The sequence below is a fragment of the Dipodomys ordii genome, unplaced genomic scaffold, assembly GCF_000151885.1.
Source record: "Dipodomys ordii isolate 6190 unplaced genomic scaffold, Dord_2.0 Scaffold46, whole genome shotgun sequence".
Classification (NCBI taxonomy): Eukaryota; Metazoa; Chordata; class Mammalia; order Rodentia; family Heteromyidae; genus Dipodomys; species Dipodomys ordii.
Genome location: NW_012267262.1, coordinates 6,805,278 through 6,827,151, shown reverse-complemented (window position 1 = coordinate 6,827,151; position 21,874 = coordinate 6,805,278). Strand labels below are relative to the sequence as shown.

The 21,874-nt window shown below is 41.3% G+C and overlaps 1 protein-coding gene across 3 annotated transcripts in view; it reads left to right on the top strand.

Moving 5' to 3' along the window:
- Positions 1–511: 511 nt before the first annotated feature.
- Bdnf (brain-derived neurotrophic factor) overlaps positions 512–21,874 on the top strand; it is a 53,718-nt gene continuing 32,355 nt past the window's right edge. Inside the window, exon 1 of one of the 3 annotated variants that reach the window (XM_013019593.1) lies at positions 512–835. In XM_013019593.1, coding sequence (XP_012875047.1) covers positions 833–835 — 3 coding nt within the window. In that variant the 5' untranslated portion in view covers positions 512–832. Of the gene's footprint in view, positions 836–1,623; positions 1,956–21,874 lie in introns of those variants that run through there. The other 2 variants (XM_013019595.1, XM_013019596.1) reach the window with 2 other exon arrangements.

The window sequence follows — 21,874 nt, the reverse complement described above, 5'->3', positions numbered from 1 at the left end:
TTAGTCATGGTGGGGGGAGGGGCACGAACTTTTCTAAGAAGTTTCCCTGCTACCGAGGGAGTCACAGTGCGGTCGGTCACGTAAACAGCACACACGGCCGTCGCCCCCACCCCCACCCTGCTCGCCCCCCTCCCCGCTGCGCTTTTCTGGTGTTCTTATTAAAGCCGTAGCAGCCGGCGCTGTTCAGCAACAAGTTCCCCAGCGATCTTCCCGCCCTAGCCTGACAAGGCGAAGAAGGCTTTCTTACCTGGAGACAGGGAAATCTCCCGAGCCGAGCTCAGCTTTGCCAGAGCCCCAGGTGTGAATTGAGCACTGTGGGGAAGGGAAACGGTGTGCAGACTTGGGTGATTTTTTTCTGAGGGGGGGGAGGGGGAGGGGGATTACCCTAAAACTCCTCACTTTCTCTGGGAACTTTCTGTGCCAGGACCCAGTGAGGGACGGTAGGGAGGAGGCTGCCTCCAGATCCGCCCGCTACAGAGCAGGGCAGTTGGACAGTCACTGGTAACCTCGCTCATTCATTAGAATCACGTAAGAACTCCAAGGGAAACGTATCTCTCACAGTGAGGGCGTCTGCGTAAATCTATAGGGTTTTTTTTTCCAACATCGATGCCAGTTGCTTTGTCTTCTGTGGTGCGCCAAGGTGGTTGAGAGTTTAAGCTTGCGGATATTGCAAAGGGTTATTAGATTCATAAGTCACACCAAGTGGTGGGCGATGCACTGAGCAAAGCCGAACTTCTCACATGATGACTTCAAACAAGACACATTACCTTCCAGCATCTGTTGGGGAGACGGGATTTTAAGACACTTGAGTCTCCAGGACAGCAAAGGCACAATGGTGAGTAGCAATAAACCCTGAATTATAATTGAAAAAAAAATCTTGACATGTTGCTTAACAACAGGCATATCATGGCTCTTTCTAGCACTTTTCCACGCCAGAGAAAAGCAGCTACTCAGGCCAAGGGAATCGGGTTTTGTTGTTGTTGTTGTTGTTTTTTTTTACACAGTGCAACTTCAATAGGAATCATTTGAGATTTAGTACTGCAATGTGGAACTGCGTGAAACAAACTTGGAACTGAAGGGGGGTGTGTTATATTGGTGGTTCAAAGCTGATACTTGTCTGCCAAGCCGTCTTGTGTTCCAGTCCTCGCCTTTACGTGTACAATTGTATGGCTATATGAGCCTGTTCTATGATTTATATGTGGGCATGTAATTGACATCCACAGGGGGGTTAATTACCACCTAATACAATAATGCTGTTAGAGGCTGGGGGTTAAGGGGAGGAGTGGGGATAAGGTTGGGGTATAAAGACTGGGTTAGGCAAGGATGGGGGTGGGGGGACTGGGGGAGAGAGAAATAAAATCTGAAGTACCTACCACCACCGTCATGAAATGGGTAATCATAGAAGAAGGAAAAAAAAGGTCTTATCAACATGTGATCAACTGTTAACAGGATGGCTTTGGCAAAGCCATCCACACGTGACAAAACGTAAGGAAGTGGAAGAAACCGTCTTGAGCAATATCAAGTATCACTTAATTAGAGATTTTTTTTAGCCTTTCCTCCTGCTGCGCCGAGTGTGAGTGTGTGTGATCTGGCGAGCGGAGTCCATTCAGCACCTTGGACAGCGCCAACGGATTTGTCCGAGGTGGTGGTACTCCAGGTAGCCTTTCCGCTCCGCTGTCAAGCCGAGCCCCTGTCGCCCTTAAAAAGCGTCTTTTCTGAGGTTGGGCTCACACTGAGATCGGGGCTGGAGAGAGAGTCAGATTTTTGGAGCTGAGCGTTTGGAAAGCGAGTCCCAGTTTGGCCCCCTCATTGAGCTCGCTGAAGTTGGCTTCCTAGCGGTGTAGGCTGGAATAGACTCTTGGCAAGCTCCGGGTTGGTATACTGGGTTAACTTTGGGAAATGCAAGTGTTTATCTCCAGGATCTAGCCACCGGGGTGGTGTAAGCCGCAAAGAAGGTAAGCACCGGGGCGGGGACCCTTGCATCCCCAATTCTTCAGCTATTTTGATATTTGATCTTCCGGAAAGGACGCGTGATGGAGGGGAGGAAGTCTAGGGAGAGCATGAGAGAAGGTTGTTTCTTGATATATGCTCAGTTTAAATTTCCCTAGGTAAGAACCCTGAGGTAAAGAGAGAAGGGAGGTGTGTGTGGTGGTGGGGGGGCTCAGTCTTCCTGCGGATGTAATGAGTTTAGTTAACTTGAACCTGCAAACGCCTGGTTTAAATGTAAGATTTCTCTCTCATTTTCTCCCCCTTTCCCTCCCTCTTTTCCGTTCTTTTTGCTCGTGTGTGTATGTGTAGTAATTCGTTACTAATTATGAAGCGTTGGCACAACATTCGATTTCCTAAAATTTGACTTTGTACCATTTAGGATCAGGCAGTGGAGGTAGTGTTCATTGGGAAAAGGGAGGTGAAGGTTGGGGAGAGGGAAAGAGGTAACGCTAAATCTCCAACATAAAATGAATCAAGGTAATTTCAGCTCCTCTAGTGAGAAGGATTCATTCTCTCAGTATTCCTCCCTCCCTCCCTTCCTTCTTCCCGCCCCCCTTCTTCTACCCCGCCCCCTCCTCCTGCCTCCATCCCTCCCTCATTCTATCTCTCCTTCTCCGTCACCCTCGTTCCTCGCTGGATGTTTCCTTCTGGCTGCCCCCACCTCTCCCCACACCCACCCACCCATCCTGTCTTCCCTCCCCGCGAGTTTCGGGCGCTAGCTGGGAGGGCTCCCGCTTTCTCAAGGGAAGGGGAGCCGCTGAGACCGCGCTCCGCGTTCCCTGCCAGGTCGGATGCCTCACTGAGCACAGGTCCGAGTCAGTCGTGATAACTCCGGGGAAACAGGGGGAGGGCCTCCGCTTAGGAGTGAAAGGTCCTTTCGGGACCCCAGTGCCTGGGATCGAGCCCGGGGGAGGGGGCCCTGGGCGGCTGGACGGGGTGGAGAGAAAGCCTCGTAGCGCGGTGCGGCGGCTGGACGGAACCGCCAATCAGCTGGGCGCGCCGACCGCCCAGCCAGGGCGAGGCTGCGTCCAGAGGCGCGGGCGGAGAGTGCGGGCTCTCCGCCCAGCTTCCGCCGCCATCCTGGTGGGCCTGGGGCCCAGCCCCGGGGCGGTGATGGTGGGGGGGGCGGGGTTAGTGGGGGGAGATCGAAGCTGGCTCAGGGCCGCCCAGCCTTCCCTTTCCCCTCCCTGCCCCCAGATGAGCCCCCGGTGGACCCCGAGCGGCTGGAGCTGAGGCTGCCTTCTTTCGTCTCTCCTCCGAGAGTCCAGGGACTTGTGCGCCTCTGGGCGGGGGCCACCAACCTTTCCACACTCCGGCAACCTTCAACCTCCTCCCCCCGCCCCCCCCTTCTCCGGGGCCCTTTGTTCCGGCCTCTGTGGCCGCTTTCGCCCCGGGGTTTGGTTGTTCCCGGACTCCTCCCTGGTTGGACCCTTGGCATTGTAGAGGCGAGGGCTCCCGCTGTTGTGGGGAAGGGGAGTTAGGGATAAACTCATTTCCAGAACTCAAGAGTCAAGATGGGCTGTTGTTTTCTTTTTAGCGAACGAAAAGAAGAATTCCCAACTCTGCGCAGGTGGAAATGATGGATTCGTAGGCAACGCGAGGATATTGTGGAAATTTAGAAGGGGGGGGGGAATCCAGGCACTTGGATCCGGTGACGGCGGTAGGCTGCTCGGCACACAAAGGGAGTGTAGGGCAGGGTTTACGGAGCCAGCCCCCAGCGAATGGGGCACAGATTGTTCCGAGATCCAGTCGTTTTCTCAGGCAGATCTACGTGGAGGGAGCGGAGGGGAGGTGCGGGAGGGGCTGAGCTTGGGGGCGGGGGGATTTCTGATCAGTCTGATGCAATTTCAAGCGTGCTGCAGAGGAACTCCAAGGCGCCCGCATCACCATCGCCACCCACCCTTCCCAGATGGTGCTGTTTTAAATACGGATCTGCAGGGCTGAACACAGAACTGGGAGATTTATTGCAAAAGCCTGAGGAGGGGAAGGGTGGAGTGGAGGGGGGGGCGACAAGGCAGAATTTAAAGGTGCAATGCCTGCTTTTCTCCCCAACCAAGCGGCAACCGGTCGGAATTTTCCCCCCTCCCCCCCCCCACGCACTCCTGTCTACTTTTCTCTGGATTCTAATTCACCGCGGAAGAGGTGTAAATATTGTGACATTTTGAGGCGACTTGATGGATGGGGGGGGGAGGGAGGGAATCATCTGTCATTCTAAATTGCAGAGTTCCCTCTCCCCGCGCCAGGCCTTGCTAGAAAATATGCTCTGCTGCCTCATGCAGTTGCTAGGGCTTCAAATGAGTGCACCATTAAGGGAATATTATCCGTTTAGACGACTTGCCAATTTATGTGACAATTGAGCTGAGAAAATTGTAGATATCATGTCTGGGTGATAAAGAGGGGAAAATGCTTAACAGCCTGGTTATTTTAACCCTGAGATCTTTAACTAGCAACTAAAATAAACCTCAAAAGTGTCACATCATCCTCTTACACACACACACACACACACACACACACAGAGTCATCCTCAACTTGGAAGAGGAAATGGTTTCTTCTAAAGTTTCACTTTAAGAATGATGCACCTGGTATTCACTGTATCAGTGTACGAACCTTGGGTTCTTCAGCATAAAGCAAAAAATCTCAATTGCTTTCTTTGGAATCAGCCAGAAGATTAAAAGATAGATAGATAGATAGATAGATACATACATACATACATACATACATATATACATGCATACATTCATACATACATTCATACATAGATACATACATAGATACATAGATACAGAGATTAAAGAAGACCTTAAAATTTTAACAGTAATTTAGCCTACTTTTGCACTGCCTGGTCTTGCATATTAATGTTTCTGTATGTGAGATTTTAGTTTAGTCTGGCTTCCCCAATAGTTTTTAACCAATACTGACTTAGATGAAAATATGTGCATCTTCTCCATATTTTTTTCAGTGTCACTGATAACAAGACATACAACACAGCATTTAGAGTATGGAAGAGAATGTCTGAAAGGGCTCTGTACTCTAGAAGTGGGAGATATTACTATAATGCTCTCCTTGCACCCAGCCATTTCCTTTGATTAAACCATCAAATCAAAAAATATTATCCAAAATACCCTCTAATTTGTATGGTCAAGTTAGTAAGTGGATTTTTTTAAGCAATTAAAAAAATTGCTTAAAAAAAGCCAAATTGGCTTCTTTAAAGTATTGGTTTTTCAAAATGTTGTCAGTTGTCTATCAATGTAGGTTGGAAGGAAAGCTCTGAAAACGTTTTAAAAAATTGACATACATAATGGCCCTGTTTCATGTGTTAGATTATTTTCCTAGCCAATCTTTAATCTAAAGTCTTAATAAGAAAAGAAGCTGTTGAATTTAGTTTCTTTCCTTTTCCTGGCCTGTCCTCTAGGGGAAGCTTTAGTAAGAAACAACCTGCAAAAATTAAGCAGGAAGAATGAGAAGGCAAGGCATTGAGTGACACACAGCAATGTTCACAAAACCCAACAGATAAAATAGAGGGGAAATGTGTCTTTAGACATGACTTACAAAAGGGTGTTTATTTTATTTTAAATTCTGTGATCTGGGGACCAGGCTCCAGCTTGCTCAAATAATATTCACTTGATCATATTGCTAACAATCTGGCAGTTAAAATGATGCCTAACTGAATACAGTTTTTACTAAATATACTTCTACCTCATTTTTGCTTTTAATTAGGACAAACTACTCTAAGCATTTAAGTGATTATAATGAATATGAACTGATATCATCTGATTTAAAAAAACCCTGCTTAAAACTAAATTTGTTCTGAACAGCACTGACTTGCCAGAAAAATATCTATTTTTGTAGCTTTCTTTTCACTCTATGGATAATTTAATGAGTTGCCTATTTTAATTTTACAACTGCTACCTCAGAAGTATCTCAAATTATCTTTCTTTTGCTGGTGCCTTTCCATGCTAATTCGCTGCTGCCGTGTGTGTGAATGTGTGTGTGTTTTCTAGAGAAAATTTAACCAGCACCAAGTGTCTTAAAATTATATACTATATTCAGTGTAAAGAATGGTGTGCAATATTTAGTAATACAAATCATTATTAGCTTCTAGTGGAAGCTTATCATTGTAGAATACTATGGAATGGCTTCAATGGAAGAAGATTAACTTATAAAATGTTCTCCCCTTTTTATTTCAATATGACAATTTTTTTATAACATATGAAACTTTTCAGGATTTATTTTGAAGTAAAATTGAACTGTGGCTTTAGTAATTGTTTTTTTGAAAGAGACACATTTTTATCAACAACAGTCCCTCATGGTACTACTCTCTCTGTGCTGGTATTTGAATTCTTTATTTCTGCATCCATTCTCATTGGCTGATTTTTTTTAATTATTCCAAAATGGGAAGAATTCCAAAATCTTAAAGTCTAGGTACATTCCTTTTCTTTCTTTTATTCTAACATCCCAAAAGAGTTCTGTATGGAATTATTTGCTGTAGTGTCCATTTTACTTATTTTTCTCCTAGTAACTACTTCATACCATACATTGCTTTGTAAGTTCTTTACAAGTTTCTTTTATTTGATTGCCTAACTAAGTGTGTAGGGTAAAAAAAAAAAAATCACAAATGGAGCCAGGAGCCTGAGGTTCACACCTGTAATCCTAGCTACTCAGGAGGCTGAGATCTGAGGATGGGGTGGGGAGAGGAAGTCCCCATGAGATTCTTATCTCCAATTAACCACTCAAAAACTGGAAGTAGTGCTGTGGCTTAAGTGGTAGCTTAGGAAAGAGCTCAGGGATAGAGCCCAGGCCCTGAGTTCAAGTCCCACAACCAACTATCTCTATATCTATCTATCTATCTATCTATCTATCTATCTATCTATCTATCTATCTATCTATCTATCTATCTTATCTATCTATATCACTCAAAGCCTTTAGTGAATGAAACTATAGTGCAGAGTTGCCAATACCCACTAGCAATAGGAGGTAAAATGACTTGAAATCTGTTTCTTCAAATGCTGCTTCTACTCTAGACGATGTTCTTCAATCCCAATTAAGACCTCTGAAGGAGGTCTTTGATTCTTTTCTTTTAAATCATGACAAATACATTCAAGAACTTTGCAAGACTGCTGGAAAGTTTTAACTAGTCTGTGACTTTCTTTTGCCAGATAATTCTTTGCCTCTAGTAGAGTTGGAGGCTCAAAGAAGATGGAATCTTCCTGTAGTTAGTATGCTAATTTACAGTCAGTAATTCCCCCCGCCCCCCCAAAAAAAGCCCACAAAATACAGAAGACAGACAGGCTAAAGCCAAGAAGTACATTACTTTCCCTGATGAGTCATAGAATCTGAAGGCTAGGAAGTTTCTCAGAGGTCACCTAACACAGCCCATATCCAATGCATGAATTCATGCTGGCTTATTTTCTTTCAACCCTCTGGAATTTCATCCTACTCTTAGATGCCTAGATACTCGTTTACCTTAATAGCTATTCTGTGGATATCTTATGTGGCTCATGAGCTTAACTGGCTGTTTCTTACTTTGCTGCCCTCCAAGTATACTGTCTAAAGACACTCTTTATATTCATAATTTATTCTGTAGATAAATTGTCTATTACATTCCAGGATCTACTCTGGAATCTGGGTATTCATCCCTGAGCAAGAATGAATGGTTTCTATCTTTGTGGGGCTTTTAGGCTAGAGATGAAGACCGGTCCCTCTGTTAGCTCTGAGCTCTAGAATGGCCCATAGTTGTGGAATTTTGCCTTTTTCAAGGGAATACAGTGATGGGGATTTGAAACCCAGGTTCAAGCTTTACTCCCAAGTTGTCAATAAGTAGAAAAATCAGTCACATGATCTCTATTTCCTTACCCATCAAACCAGAAGGATGTTGTCAAGAAAAACCCTATATTCCATTTCAGCTCCAAGTTTGAGTGATATAAAAGATATGGTCTGTACCGATTGTTTGGTGGTAAACAGGTCCTAAATTGTACTAAACTTCAGTGATTTAAAATTTTAGACACTACTCATTTTTAACTTTCTGAGTAAATTATGAAACTTCAAACAATATTCTTGAGACCTGAATAAGAGAGATGTAGGTGATGAGCCTATTGCTCCTTCAGGAGCAATGACTTTACAATAAAGTTTTAATTTGAACAATGTTTACAAACTTCTGCCGATTTATTTTAAAAGGGAAGCAAGTGTTAGAAGACCCACCATCAAATGTTCTTCATGCTGGCATAATTCTAATTTTTCAGGTCAGTTCTTTTTAAAAATCAAAGCTATTGCATGCTGAAAATGTCTAGGTCTCATGAATAATGTATTATATGAACACGATAATAGATAATTAGGTGGACCAACCAGTGGAAACATGAAAGGGAGCGGGTAGCCCAAGGATTGCAGAAGGTGTGTGGGCATTTTGACATCCAGGAAATGCTATAGATCTGTCCTTAGCTAACTCAGCCTGGTGGAGATAATTAAGAAAAAAATGTGGGTGTAGAAAGACTGCAAGCCATTCCCCAGGATTGGCTAGATTGCTGCAGGAGTTCAAAAACAATTGGCACAGCCACCCACACTGGATATGATTGCCCTTTGATGAGGCAGCTATTGACTTTTATAAAGATGCCATGTTTAAAATAACTTCTGATGTACAAGGGCTGGATGACAGACATCATTCTCAAATTCTATTTTAGACAAATGGCAAAAATATATCTTGCACAGTATTAATTTGAAAATGAGAAACTTTAGAGTGGTTTCTTTTTCCAAAAAGTCAGTTTACCAATGGGTGCTATGACCTGTGAATTTATCAATTCAGCCTGAAGCTGTTGGTTAAACAGGTGAGCATTCTCGGGAACATTATAAGTATAAAGTATTTTGCCCATGTGTTAAATCTGCGTGAATGTTAAATACATTTTAAACCCTTCAGAAACTGGGAGAGGAGACCCAACTCAACTACTGTGAACAGCAGAAGAAATTCCTGAGATTTCAATAGTAGAACATGTATTAAATATTATCTAGAAATCTCTTCAGAATATGGTAAATTCCTCGGTGCCAGAAAGAGTTAAAACTGATTTCTCTCCAACCTCAAGGAAACAGATCAACTACCTATAATTCCTAAGCATTAAAGCTTTGGGGAAAAAAATATCCAAGTTAGGTGACTGTGCAAACAATCTAGAAATATCTAAAGGTATATTCATGGAGAATGAGAGAGAGAGAGAGAGAATTGAGAACTGAGTAGAGAAATAAACATGGAAACCAAGACCTGGCTAGAATTATACAGGAGCTCTTGAGTCCTCTGTATTTCCAGATCATTTGACTATGAGACTGATCTCTCACTTCCTTGCGTATTATTGCTCTGGGTACTTTAGTAGGACACAATTTCCTCAGTTTTCATCTTTATTTTCCACTAAGGACTTCTTTCTCCTCCAGAACTTCCACAATCAATATTTAAGAATTATTCTTTTATTATTCTTTGCTACATGTTGAACCAATATGACATTTGTAGTTAACTTTTGTGGCATGGACTCTTGGCACTCTGGTAAGACCCACATAAACCCTTCTCACAGCAGTATTTCCAAATGAATAAAATGAAAATTAGAAGATGAAAAAGAAAGACAATTACACTGATATACAGTCAAAAAAATACTAAAACAGGGATTGGGGATGTAGTGGAAGAATACTCACCTGGCAAGTGCAAAGCCCTGTGTTCAGCCCTCAGCTGGACAAAAACAACAAAACGAAAACAAGCCAAGTGTTGGTGGCTCACACCTATAGTCCTAGCTTCTCAGGAAGTCAGATTTGAGGATCAAAGTTCAAAACAAGCTGTGCAGGAAAGTCTGCAAGACTTTTATCTCCCATTAACCACCCAAAGCCAGAAGTGGGGGTATAGTTCAAGTGGTAGAACACAAGCCTTAAGCAAAAAAGCTCAGAGATAGCACTCAGGGCCTGAGTTCAAGTTTCAGGACTAGTACACACACACACACACACACATATGTGTGCACACACAGATGTACACACACACACACACATACACACACACACACAGCCCCAAACTAAAACAGTACATTGTGTGCCATAATATATATAATATATGTACTTGGGTTTTTTTGGGGCATGTGTCCGTTGACTAAGCTTGCTTTACCTGAATGCTTATTCATTGCTCTAGAAATCCATCACTCTATTGGAAAAGATAGAAACATTCATACTTGGGACATTAACTTAGGGACTATGGCCTCAGATACCCACTCTTAGCTCACAAACCTCAGTAGACTGTCACCACTCTTCTTTTTCATTCAACTAGAGAAAAGTATCTGCATGTTATGGCAAGGTGAGAAAACACCTCTCTTTCATTTATCTAGTGCTAAGTTTCTTGCTTGACTGTGGCATATATTATTTAATTCTCACAATGACTGTTAGAGATAAATTGCATTCTAATTGTATGAACAAGGAAATGAGCTCTGAAAATTTAATTTGCCTCAACATAGCAGATCTTTTTTTTTTTTTGGTCATGGGGCCTGAACTCCACTCTGGGCCTGGGTGCTGTCCCTCAGCTCTTCAGCTCAGCTCAAGGCTAGCACTCTACCACTTTAGCACTCTACCACTTGGGCCACAGCACCACTTCTGGCTTTTTCTGCTTATGTGGTGCTGAGGAATTGAATCCAGGGCCTCATGCATGCAAGGAAAGCACTTTACCAATGAGTCCAACACAACAGATCTTAAATAAAGAAACTGAATTTCAAACATCAAGTTTTCTGATTTTGACATCGATTATAAAATCTTGCTACCAGTCAGATTTCATTTGGATATCCCCATTTTTCATGGCTTTTCTTGAGAGATCTTTACCACTACCCTTTGAGATGACTAACAGTCTTAAAATTAGTGGCCACAAATACTACTTGAGAACCATTGTTAGTTTTTGCTAATTGGGAGGGGGGAAACTTTCAAATTGCTAATTATCACCTACTCCTTTTGAAGCTTGGTTTTCATAATTATAAAATTGAGAAAGTGATAATACTTAAAATAGCTTGTTGAGATCAAATAAAAGAATAATCAAATCTGATTTTGAGTTCACTTTGTCGGATAATCTACATTTCTATAGTTCATTGACTCTTACTCATAATTGTCTCCCCAGGCAGGGATTCTTTTTCATTTAAAGATAAGCATTATTCTAAACTAACAGAGCCAGTAAATGACAAAACTGGACCAAACCTATATTGGCCTAATGCCAAACTTTTTTCTTTTAATTATTAAATCTGCTGATCCATATGCAATTTTAGTTACTCTTGTTATAATTGTGACCTACCTAAAACACCATCAAGACAGAAGTGAGCACAGTCACTGAAGAGAAAGATTAAAAATTGAAATTCTTTACCTGCACATTCTTTTTTCCCCCCATGTACTTGAGTTTATTACCCAGTGGATGATGTCTAACTCCTTTCTTAACTTGTTTAGGGCAGTTCTTAGTTAGTTGACTTCTGAGAGTTACTGAGTAAGAAACCTTATAAATTGTTTAGATTAGGATTTAGTGTGTTTAGAAGCCATTTCATAAGTTTGCCTTTCCTAACTCTTACTGGCTGGAGTACTGCAAATGCTGTGATGAGAAACGCCCTTTCCAAAGACTCACAGTGCATGACAAACCTCCAAAGCTAACATGTTGTTTACAGATAGGGAGAAGAGAATGGACAAGCACAGTCTTAAACGTAATTGGAAGGCTTGTAGTCCCTGATGGGGACTAAAATGTTTATTGGCTTTCCTTGTGCAATTCAATGTTCTTTCTCCAAAGGCTCTACTCCAAACTTGAAACTTCTACGTAAATACATTTCATTTGGGGAAATGCCAGGAATTGGTGCCTGGGTCTCTTGTGTCTTTCCTTCAACTCAGCATTGAGAACATCGGCTCTAGAAGAAAGCTGGGAATTAGCCTAGGTAAAGGAACCATATGTGTACTTGCAGCAGCATCCTTTTAGAAAGCAGCTCCTAGAAAGATCCAATGAGGGATTGGATGCATACTGGTAAATCTGAGATAGCACAAGTCAGTGATCTTAAAAAAAAAGATTTGAAAATCTGTGAAGAAAAACATATCTCAATTTACCCTGATTTATGCAGGGAAGAATATCCAAACTCATATCATTTTTTATATGTCTCAGAGTATAGAAACCAGTGTAGTAGAAAAGTAGGGCCTTTGTAGAGTTTTTGTTGTACAAAAAAGTCCACCTAACTCCTTGTCAGAGCTAGCTGAGTAATACATTAAATTAAAGAATATGAATCCTTATTGGCTCAAGGTTCCAACTTAACAAATAATTACATGAGTTTCATACTAGCTTACCAAATAATATACAGCTCCTGAAAAATCCAGATTTATATGGTGGAAAAAGTGCCCTAAAGACAAGCTAATTGAATGGTACCCTAGAATGTTGAGATGACCTGGACCCTTCGTTCTTTCTGGGTTGAAGTCTGAACGTTATGTGAAATTTGTCAGCTTCAGTTTTCCATCCACTGACTTCATTCTATTGATGGGGTAACTAAAGGTGTACAATAACAACTACAGTTCAGTTTATTCTATAAGCCTTTACATAAATAAGCTTGGACTAACAAATGGTCTTATTCAGATCACATGGCCAAAGAGTAACAGATTTTTAATTAGAGCCCAAATTCTCCTGATTACTATCTAGGCCTTGAAATCATTTGACATGATAAGGATCTCTCTTTGATTTCCCAGTAATTAAAATGAAACAATGGACAGTCTGTGTGGGATGCTAATTATTTTCATTTTCAAAGTAAGGTATTTTGCATATATCTTACCTTAATTACTAAAATAACACAATCAAAAAAAGTTATATTATGCTAATGGACAAATATTTATTTATTTCAAAATGGTAAGAAAAACACTAATTGCATTTTAAACAATTTTTATTTTTGGTGGTGATGAAGTCTGGACTTGACTTCACGCTTTCCAGGTAGTTACTTCACTATCACCAGTCCTATTTGCTCTGGTTATTTTTGATCCAGGCTGGCCTGGATCATGATCTTCCTAGTTTACACTTTCCACTATAGCTGTGATGACAAGGACACATACCATTCTCAGCTATTCATTGAGGTAGGATATTGCAAACTTTAACTAGGCTGGCCTAGAGCTACAGTCATCTTAAACTCTGCCTTCTGATCTCTTCTCCTCTCCTCTCCTCTCCTCTCCTCTCTTCCCCTCTCCTCTTCTCTCCTCTCCTCCCCTCTCCTCTCCTCTCCTTCCCTCCCTTCTCCTCCTTTCCCCTCCCCTCCCCTCCCCTCCTCTCCTCTCTTCTCCTCTCTTCTTTTCTTGTTGTTATCCAAGACTCGAACTCAACATCTGACATTTTCGTTCATTGGCTAGTGCTTTACCACCTGAGCTATGCCTCCAACCCCGATCTCAACCTTCTGAATAGCTAGAATTAAAGGCATGAACCACTGGCACCTGACTATTTTAAACTTTCTAGAAACCCATAATTAATTTATGAGAATTGAAATACTAGTCAAGACAAGATGAATTGAAAATATAAGTTTATATTTACTAATATATTACTTATACTTTAGAATTACTACATTTGGTTTTCTTATCTGATATTTGATAATAGCTTTATTTCATTTTTAGTTAAAAATCAATTTATTTTGGATATGGTGGCTCATGCCTGTAGTCCTAGCTTGGGAGGTGGAGTTCGGAAGGATCATGGTTTGAGGCTAGCCTAGGCAAAAAGTTCATGAGACCTTATCTCAATGCATAAATAAAAGCTAAAAGCTGTGTATAGTGGGCCAGATCTGCCATCTCAGCTATGCAGAAAGTATAAATAGGAGTATTATGATCTAGGCTATCTGGACATAAAAACAAGACCCTATTCAAAGAAGTAATTAATGCAAAATGGAATTGGTATATGTGGTAGAGTGACTGTCGAAGTCACTGAGTTCAAACTCTAATACCATTAAAAAAAGAAAACCTTCAAAAAACAATACTGTCCCTTTAAAATAATTTTTAAAAATAAAAAGGAGAATTCTAAAATTAATCATCTTAAGATTCCTCAGCAATGTTAGGAAATGGTTGCTAATTTAGAAGTTATATTTTAAACTACCAATTTCCAAAGAAGTGTTCTTCAGGGTTTTTATTTACTTATTTTTGTTCTTCATGTGAGATCCATCCATATAATTCTGCTTTTGTGATTAACTTTCATTATGAAATCTTGTCCTAAAGTGGCACTCTTATAAACATCAATGAGAGAAAATTGAATTAGATATTTTATAAATTCTTCCTAGGAACAGAAACCAAAATCATACAATGACAACATGAATTTCTAAAACTACAATAATAAAAAGTAAAATTAGAAAGATATTAGCCTAGTAAATAGTCAAAATTATGTCAAACCTGGACATATTTTAGAGAAATTGGCACCCTGTAGATTGGCATGATTGTCTTTTATGGACTACAGCTTATTTTTACTCACTTTACTCTAATTAGTTTCTGTGTGCAGACAAAATGGAAGGCACTGGGAATTTGGCTTGCAAAGTAGCTCTAACATGATCTACCCCACAATCTGCTTGTCATGCTATAAGAATATGTTTATCATGTGTGAATGGAAATTGAAGTCCATATTCAGTATCAATTTTAAAGCAACAAGCCTTGTAATGCTAGTTTCAGTTATTCATACTGTGAACTGCTTTTTTAATTAAAAAGGTGGATTGATGGCTAAACCTTTGATTCATTCTTCCTAAGGCCTCCAAGAAAACATAAAAGATCCTCAATGCAAAACATTTGACTGTATTGGGGAGAGGCATGGAATTTAGAAATAAAGGAACTGTTGAGTCTTTTTTTTTTTAATTTAGTATAGAAACTGTCTTGGGAAAAGATTATTGTACTCTGAATTTGTGGCCTAGAAATATATTTAATTTCTATCATGGAGCCAACATCTGACTTCCAAAATTGAATATCTAATCATATACCATCGTATTCACACACACACACACACACACACACACTTTTCTTTCAGGTCATAACTGTCTACATAGTACAAAAATGAGTTATAAATACATAAATTATAAATAACTAAAGTTATAAATAAATTGATTTGGGGGGGGTCTTGGAACTTAAGTGCATGAATATCTACTCCTTCCCTTCCACTCTCCAGTTTACTTTACTTCTCTGTTCTCAACTTTTATGAAACATTTAATTTGTTCAATTTGTTCATCTGCCTCAACTTCTCCTTTTCTCAAGTCCAACTAGACTTACCAGTAGGAAATGGTTGTTAATTTAAAATTTAAAACCTGGATCTTACCATTCCCCTTTTCAGCATAATGTCCCTTGACAGTTTCTCCAAGTGACATTATGATCAGAAAGTTAATGTTCTCCTCCCTTCAACTTCTTTTTTGGAGTGTTGACTTCACTGTACGTGTAGCCTAATTTTGGGGGACAATTGTGTTGATTCTACAGTCCCTATTGAATATTTCCTAAACACAGTCATGACTAATTAGAAATGGAATTTCTGCTGAGCCCTTACTCTTTACCTGGGCTATAAAGGAGTAGAAGATTGAAAATATCTCCTCTCCCTTTAGTTGTGAAATTCTAAGATATATATCTGATGAGTGATATGTTCAAGAAAACTTGACGTTGGTTAGCACGGCTCCCTTGTATGGAATCTAGCTTAGTTTTATTTACTCAGCTTAATTAGATCTTACATATTGACTTTTTTAATGTTTAAATTCACGGGGAAGTTGAACATTTCAAAACTAGGGTAGTGTTTCATGGATTTTTACATCCCAAGAGAAATTGTATCAGAGCATAACCACCAGAGAATGCATAAGTACTACTCCAATTTAGCAGTTACAGGCTTGCAGCTAGAGATATTAAGTATAATACAGGGGAAAAACCCTCTTGTTCTTAAACAATTTTGTTCCAGGGGGAGTAGAAACTAAATATCTTCTTCAAGATGTATTTCATTCCAAAAAAAAAAAAAAAAGGAAAAAGCTTCATCTACAAGCTAAGGGTAAAAGACACAGCTTTGACATGAAGGCTCATCATTTTATTAAACAACCACTGTGTCTCCCAACTAGCAAGGAAAGTATTTGTCAATCTGATTGAATCTTCCCTTTAGTTTTTCCTAGCAGCTGTGTTCAGATAATTCATGACTCCCATGTTTCCTGAACCCTGGATAATCTCATATACATGTCTAGTTTGGGGCTCCACATTTTAGAAGAATATGGAGACTTTGGCCGGAGGTCCTGTGTAGACCTAGGGAAATGATTAATGGATTAGAAGTTGGAGTTTATGAAGAAGGTTGAGATCTGATTGCTTGCTATGAGAAAAGTTGGAGTGGTGACTTAATAACATCAGGAGGAGAGTAAGCAGCTGTTCTCCATTTTCATGAAGGTTGGACAATATGAAATAAGATATAAATCGCCACAAGAACAAGAATATGTTACAAGTAGGAGTTCCCAAGCTCTAGTCTTGCTGTACTGTAGAGAAGTCCCTAAAAGGAAAGACGCATAATGTACTTCCCTAGTCTGTCGTGATGGCCCTACAAAAGTGAGGAACATGTAATGATCTCTGAAGATTCCATCAGATGAATCTTAAAAAAAAAAGAAAAAGAAAGGTCTACTTACGAAGCCCAGAACTACCACCATGGTGGCTCCCTCTTGGAATTCCAGGGGTTCAGGAGGTGGAAAATAGGATCCTTAGTGTTTGGGGCCAGCCCAGGTTAAGAAAGTTAGAGAGACTTTATCTCAAAGGAAATCTGGATGTTGTGTACAATGGGTATGCCAATGTATTCTTCTTTGTTACTTTTTAAATGTTGTCAGGGAAATCTGGTAAGGCCTAGGGTTCCAAGTTGATGATTTTCATATGGTTGGGAGGTTAGCCTCAGCAATTTTTAATGATTTTTGTGTGGTTTTTCTTGATTTAGTCAAATATTCCCAGATGGGATCACTTTTCTACCCTCTTTTTCTACACTCCAAATCTGGGAACTTCTAAAACTTTCTTCTGTAGTTCCTTGCTTTTGTCTGACACTTGTAGCCCTGCTTGTTGCATAACTTCTGTAACAGGTGTTGATCAATTACGTCATAATTAAGTGTAGTGTAGAGCTATTCTTTCAGTTTATGAAATACTTACAGAGAACTACTACCCAATGAGTATGGAAACTATTTCTCCCTTAACAATTTTCTCAGGGTAGGTATTATTCAGTGATCTCAAAGAGGGTAAGCAGCACAGTTCAAGCCTGTGTTGGGCCTTTGGAATTAGAAATCACACAGAATGAATTTGAGAACAAACTCTGCTACTCTGTTCAACAGAGGAGTTTTCTGTTTATTTTTTCCCCTATCTTAATTACTTATTCCCAATTTTTCAGTAATGTTGGAGGTCAATTCATTTGATACTAGAGAGTTTCAGAGTTTATTTATTTATTTTTGCAAGGAAGATTGAAGGCAGAAGTAACTAGGAAACTTAAGTAAACATAATTAAACATAAAATGTTTATAATGCTAGTAGTCTTGACCTCAGCCAATTAAAAGTATTAATAGAAAAAAAATGACAAAGTCACATCTGAGCCTACTGCCTCCGTTCCCATTTGGGTAATGAGGATTAGTTTCTATTTCCTGACAAGTATAGATGAGTTATTCATGGTGCTCCTGGGACATTGGGTTAGGGTAGTATTCGACCAACACTCCAAAGCAATAGAGACACTCATTCAAAGATAATTTTCAAAACCTCACAAAAGTGAAATGAGTAACTTTTATTTTCAAGTTTCCCCTTTCCCTCCTTTTTTTTTTTCTTCCTTTTTTGGTTGGTTATGGGGCTTGAACTTAGGGCTGTCCCTGAGCTCTTTTGCTGAAGACTGGCACTCTACCATTTTGAGCCACAGTTCCACTTCTGGTTTTCTGGTGGTTCATTGGACATAAGAGTTTCACAGACTTTCCTGTCTGGATTGGCTTCGAATCACAATCCTCACATCTCAGCTCCCTGAGTAGTTAGGATTACAGGTGTGAGCCACCAGGTGTCTGGCTTTTCCCTCTTTTTTGATAGAGAAAATTATTATATAAACTTGTCATGTTTGCTCTCAACCTGTCTATTATGCCAGAAACCAGTGTTTAAGACTAAAAACATATACACTATCTTAGCAGCATTGCTCTTGATCATAATAAGAAAATAATTTTAGTACTTTGGCAAGCAGTTGTGATTCTGTCTGATCAGCAGGTTGAGGCAGGAGGAGTACAGGTCTATTGCCAGCCTCGGCTACACAGAGACCCCGTTTAAAAGAAAAGAAACAAGACTTTTTGTAAAGGGTTTGATCTTAGATCTCAAAAATTATAAACATATATATATATATAGTTGTATATAATCTATGTAGTCTGAATTAAACAAATAAAAATATTTGGAAGTCCATGCCAGGCAATGGTGCATAGTTTATCTTGGCTTCATTGTTCTCACTGTAGGAATGTCATTTTATTGCTAACAGGTAAGTGTTTGAAGTTTGATCTCTTATTGTTTTGGGGACTCATACACAAATCAGAAAGTTAGAAATGCCCAGAACTGTGAAGAGGTCCTATTTGTAAGGCTCATCTGAATTGATACTCAATCTTCTTTCATTTCTAAGTATCCTTTGCTTTTTCTGAATTCTCTGTCTTTCTCAGTGAAACTGCACCACACACTGGAAAGTGAAGATACAAACATTTATTTATATAATATCAAGGGAGAATAGCAACAAGAAGATTGGCCATAGACTCATCCAATCACAGCCTCAGAAATTAGCACAAATTCTGACAGGGAAAGATGAATTCAGCAAGTAAAAGACTTGCTCCAGCTGTAGCGAATCATAGCAGACTCTGGACATCGACTTAACATACAAATATGTATACATACGTATATATACATACATACAATAACTGAGTTTTGAAACTTGGGAACAGAACTTGTTTTCTAGGAAATTTAAAGTTGGAAAGTAAGCATCAATTTGAGGCAAACAAAATTATTTGTTAAAAGTCTGGGTGGAGATTATTCCAGTCCTTATAAAGAGACACGAGTATTTACTTTAAAAACATACAGCTTCATAAATTGCATTACATTGGATGACCTTTTGTTTGCATCCACCCTATACCCTGGCAACTGGATGCAGAGAGTTTTTGAGATGGCCACACCCAGCTTCAGGTCCTCTGTCCTTGTTGCTCTCTGGTTACCCTGCACATTTCACATACATTGACTATTCCACAATAAACTCCACCATCTGTCTGTAGGGGAGTTTGTATTGATCATGTGCTCCATCAAGTTGACAGAGGTGCAAAGCTAAATGTGTGACACTCTAAGAATATGCATATATTTGAATAACTTGACTATTTAGACCAACAATTTGCAAAGGCACTCTGAATGATCACACATTCTGCTAACACTTCCAAGGAACAGATAGCTCTACTTACTGGAGGGGGGAGGGGAGAGTAAAAAACAGGGGTATTTCTAGCTGGAGTTCTTGAGTTCATTGAAGTCTTGTCTCTGGCATTTTCCCTGTGTGAGTGAACTTGTAGCAATGAGCCTCAGGTTCTTCATTTAGACCAACAGGAACATTTTTTTTTTCTGAAGCTCTAAAATAGTTAATAGGAGTGAATTCCTTTTGCTACTTGCCAACCCTAAGGCAAATTGAACCCAGTATGCAATAATATATATTCAACAGTGCATTCTTGATAACCACAAGAAGGTCCAGGAAAGGAAATTGTTTAGAAGTCTTTCCTTCTACCGAAATGAATGTTAGACTGTGTAGGGGAATTCTTATTCTTAAAGCAACCAGTCTTAGTAACGCTTAGTTCAACCCTTTGAGATTACAGGGGGAAAAATGCATACTCACACATAGCTGTCTGTACCCACAGAACTTTGAGGGGAAGGTGTTCCTGTGATTGCCAGCTTTGCATCCCTCGGGGAGTGTTTCCCAAAGTGTCACTTCAAGATTGTCTGTCTCAGAATGGCTAAGGATGCTTATTTAAATTCTAATTCCTGCAACGCCTCCCCCTCCCCACCTCACTGGAGCCTAATTTCAGAAAGAGCCTTCATTTTAACACTCAGGGGATTACAGGGTTAGGACTCTTGAACCTTCTAGACCCACGTCTTGTTTTTAATTCTAAATCTTAAGGTCCAGACTAGTCGTGTAGGTATTGGTTGAAGTAGCTGAGAAGAACATCTAGCTTTAAAGCAGGAAGCCAAGGAGACCATAGACAAGAGATCATCAAATGGCTTATTGAAAATAGTCTTCTGGTTCCAAGGGTCTTGGCCACAGGCAAAATAGGGACCGGGAGGAACCCCCTCCCCATATATATATATATATATATATATATCCACATCTGTTTCTCTAACATCTGTGTATCTATGCACCCATCGATCTATGTATCTATCTGTCTATCTTGGCTGCCCACGTTCGTTTTTCAAAGGTCTGGTTTCTATGTTGTAAGTTGGCTAAGGCTGGCAACAGAAAAAAAAAAAAAATCTGCAAGAGCGTGCAATGAATGCCCTGGAACGGAACTCTTCTAATAAAAGATGTATCATTTTAAATGCGCTGAATTTTGATTCTGGTAATTCGTGCATTGGAGTGTCTATTTCGAGGCAGAGGAGGTATCATATGACAGCGTGCGCGTCAAGGCGCCGTGGAGCCCTCTCGTGGACTCCACCCGCTCTCCCATTCACCGAGAGGACTGCTCGCACCGCCTCCCTCCCCCCCCCCCCCCCCCCGGCCCGGTCCCCACCACACCCCCGGCGAGCTAGCACGAAATCTCCCAGTGTCTGCCCAGATCAAATGGAACGCCTCGCTCAAGGGGTGCGAGTATTACCTCGGCCATGCAATTTCCACTATCAATAATTTAACTTCTTTGCTGCAGAGCGGGAGTACTGTAGCGGGCACCCAAAGACTCGACCCCTACCCCCCTCCTTTTGGAACCAAAAGGAAGGTGGGGAAAATTATATATATATATATATATATTGTATTAAGAGTCTCTGAGTTTGGGGGCTGGAGTCTTCCCCCTGAGCAGCTGCCTTGATGTTTACTTTGACAAGTAGTGGCTGAAAGGTGGGTTTCTTTTCTTTCTTTTGGTGGATCTCTCCTTCCCCCCCCTCCCCCGTCCCCTCCTCTCCCCGCCCCTGGGTTTGATGTGCTGGGAAAGCGCGTGGCTTTAGTGAGGTCTGTTATTGCCTTGGCTTCCTGGCTGGAGCAAGTAACTTGGTGTAACGTTATCTGCGGGCGTTCATTAATAAAAAATGGTGTTATTATCTTGATTGAATTCCTATTAGGCAAACTCGGGAGAGGTCAGTGCGCGAACTCTGTTTAAGCCAGCATGTTTAAGGTAGCGGAGTCCACTCCCCCGCCCCCCCCCAGCCTCGTCCACCGGGTGCCTTTCACCCCGTGCCTTTCTATCCCCCCCGCCCTCCCCCCTTCTCCCTCCCACCCCCCCACCCCCCACCCCCGCCGTGGGCTCGCGTTCCGCCGGCTTGGGCGGAGCGCAAAGGTGCGGGAAGGTGCGGGAAGGTGTGTCTGTGTTGGTGGGGGGAGGAGGAGGAGGGAACTCCCGCCCACAGAACTTAGGTACCAGGTTGAAAACGAAGGGGGAGGGTTGCCATCCCCGGGGAGCACAACGTCGACGTGTGGGGTTCACACTCACTTTCTTCGTCCCCAGGGCCTCTGGCTGGGATGTCTGCAGAGGGCGTGGGGCAAAGGGATTCCCGCCCCCCAACCCCTCCCCAGAATTTGGGGCTCGATCCCCTCCTCCAAATCCCGAGGCTATCCCTCGGAAGCGCGGAGGGCTGACCGGGTGGGGGGGAGGTGGAGGGGCGAATCGCAGGGATGCATGACTGGGGGGGGTTCTGGATGGGGGGGCCCGAGCGGAGGATGGATGGTTCGAGGCGCAAGGGAGGTGTCTGGGGGGAAA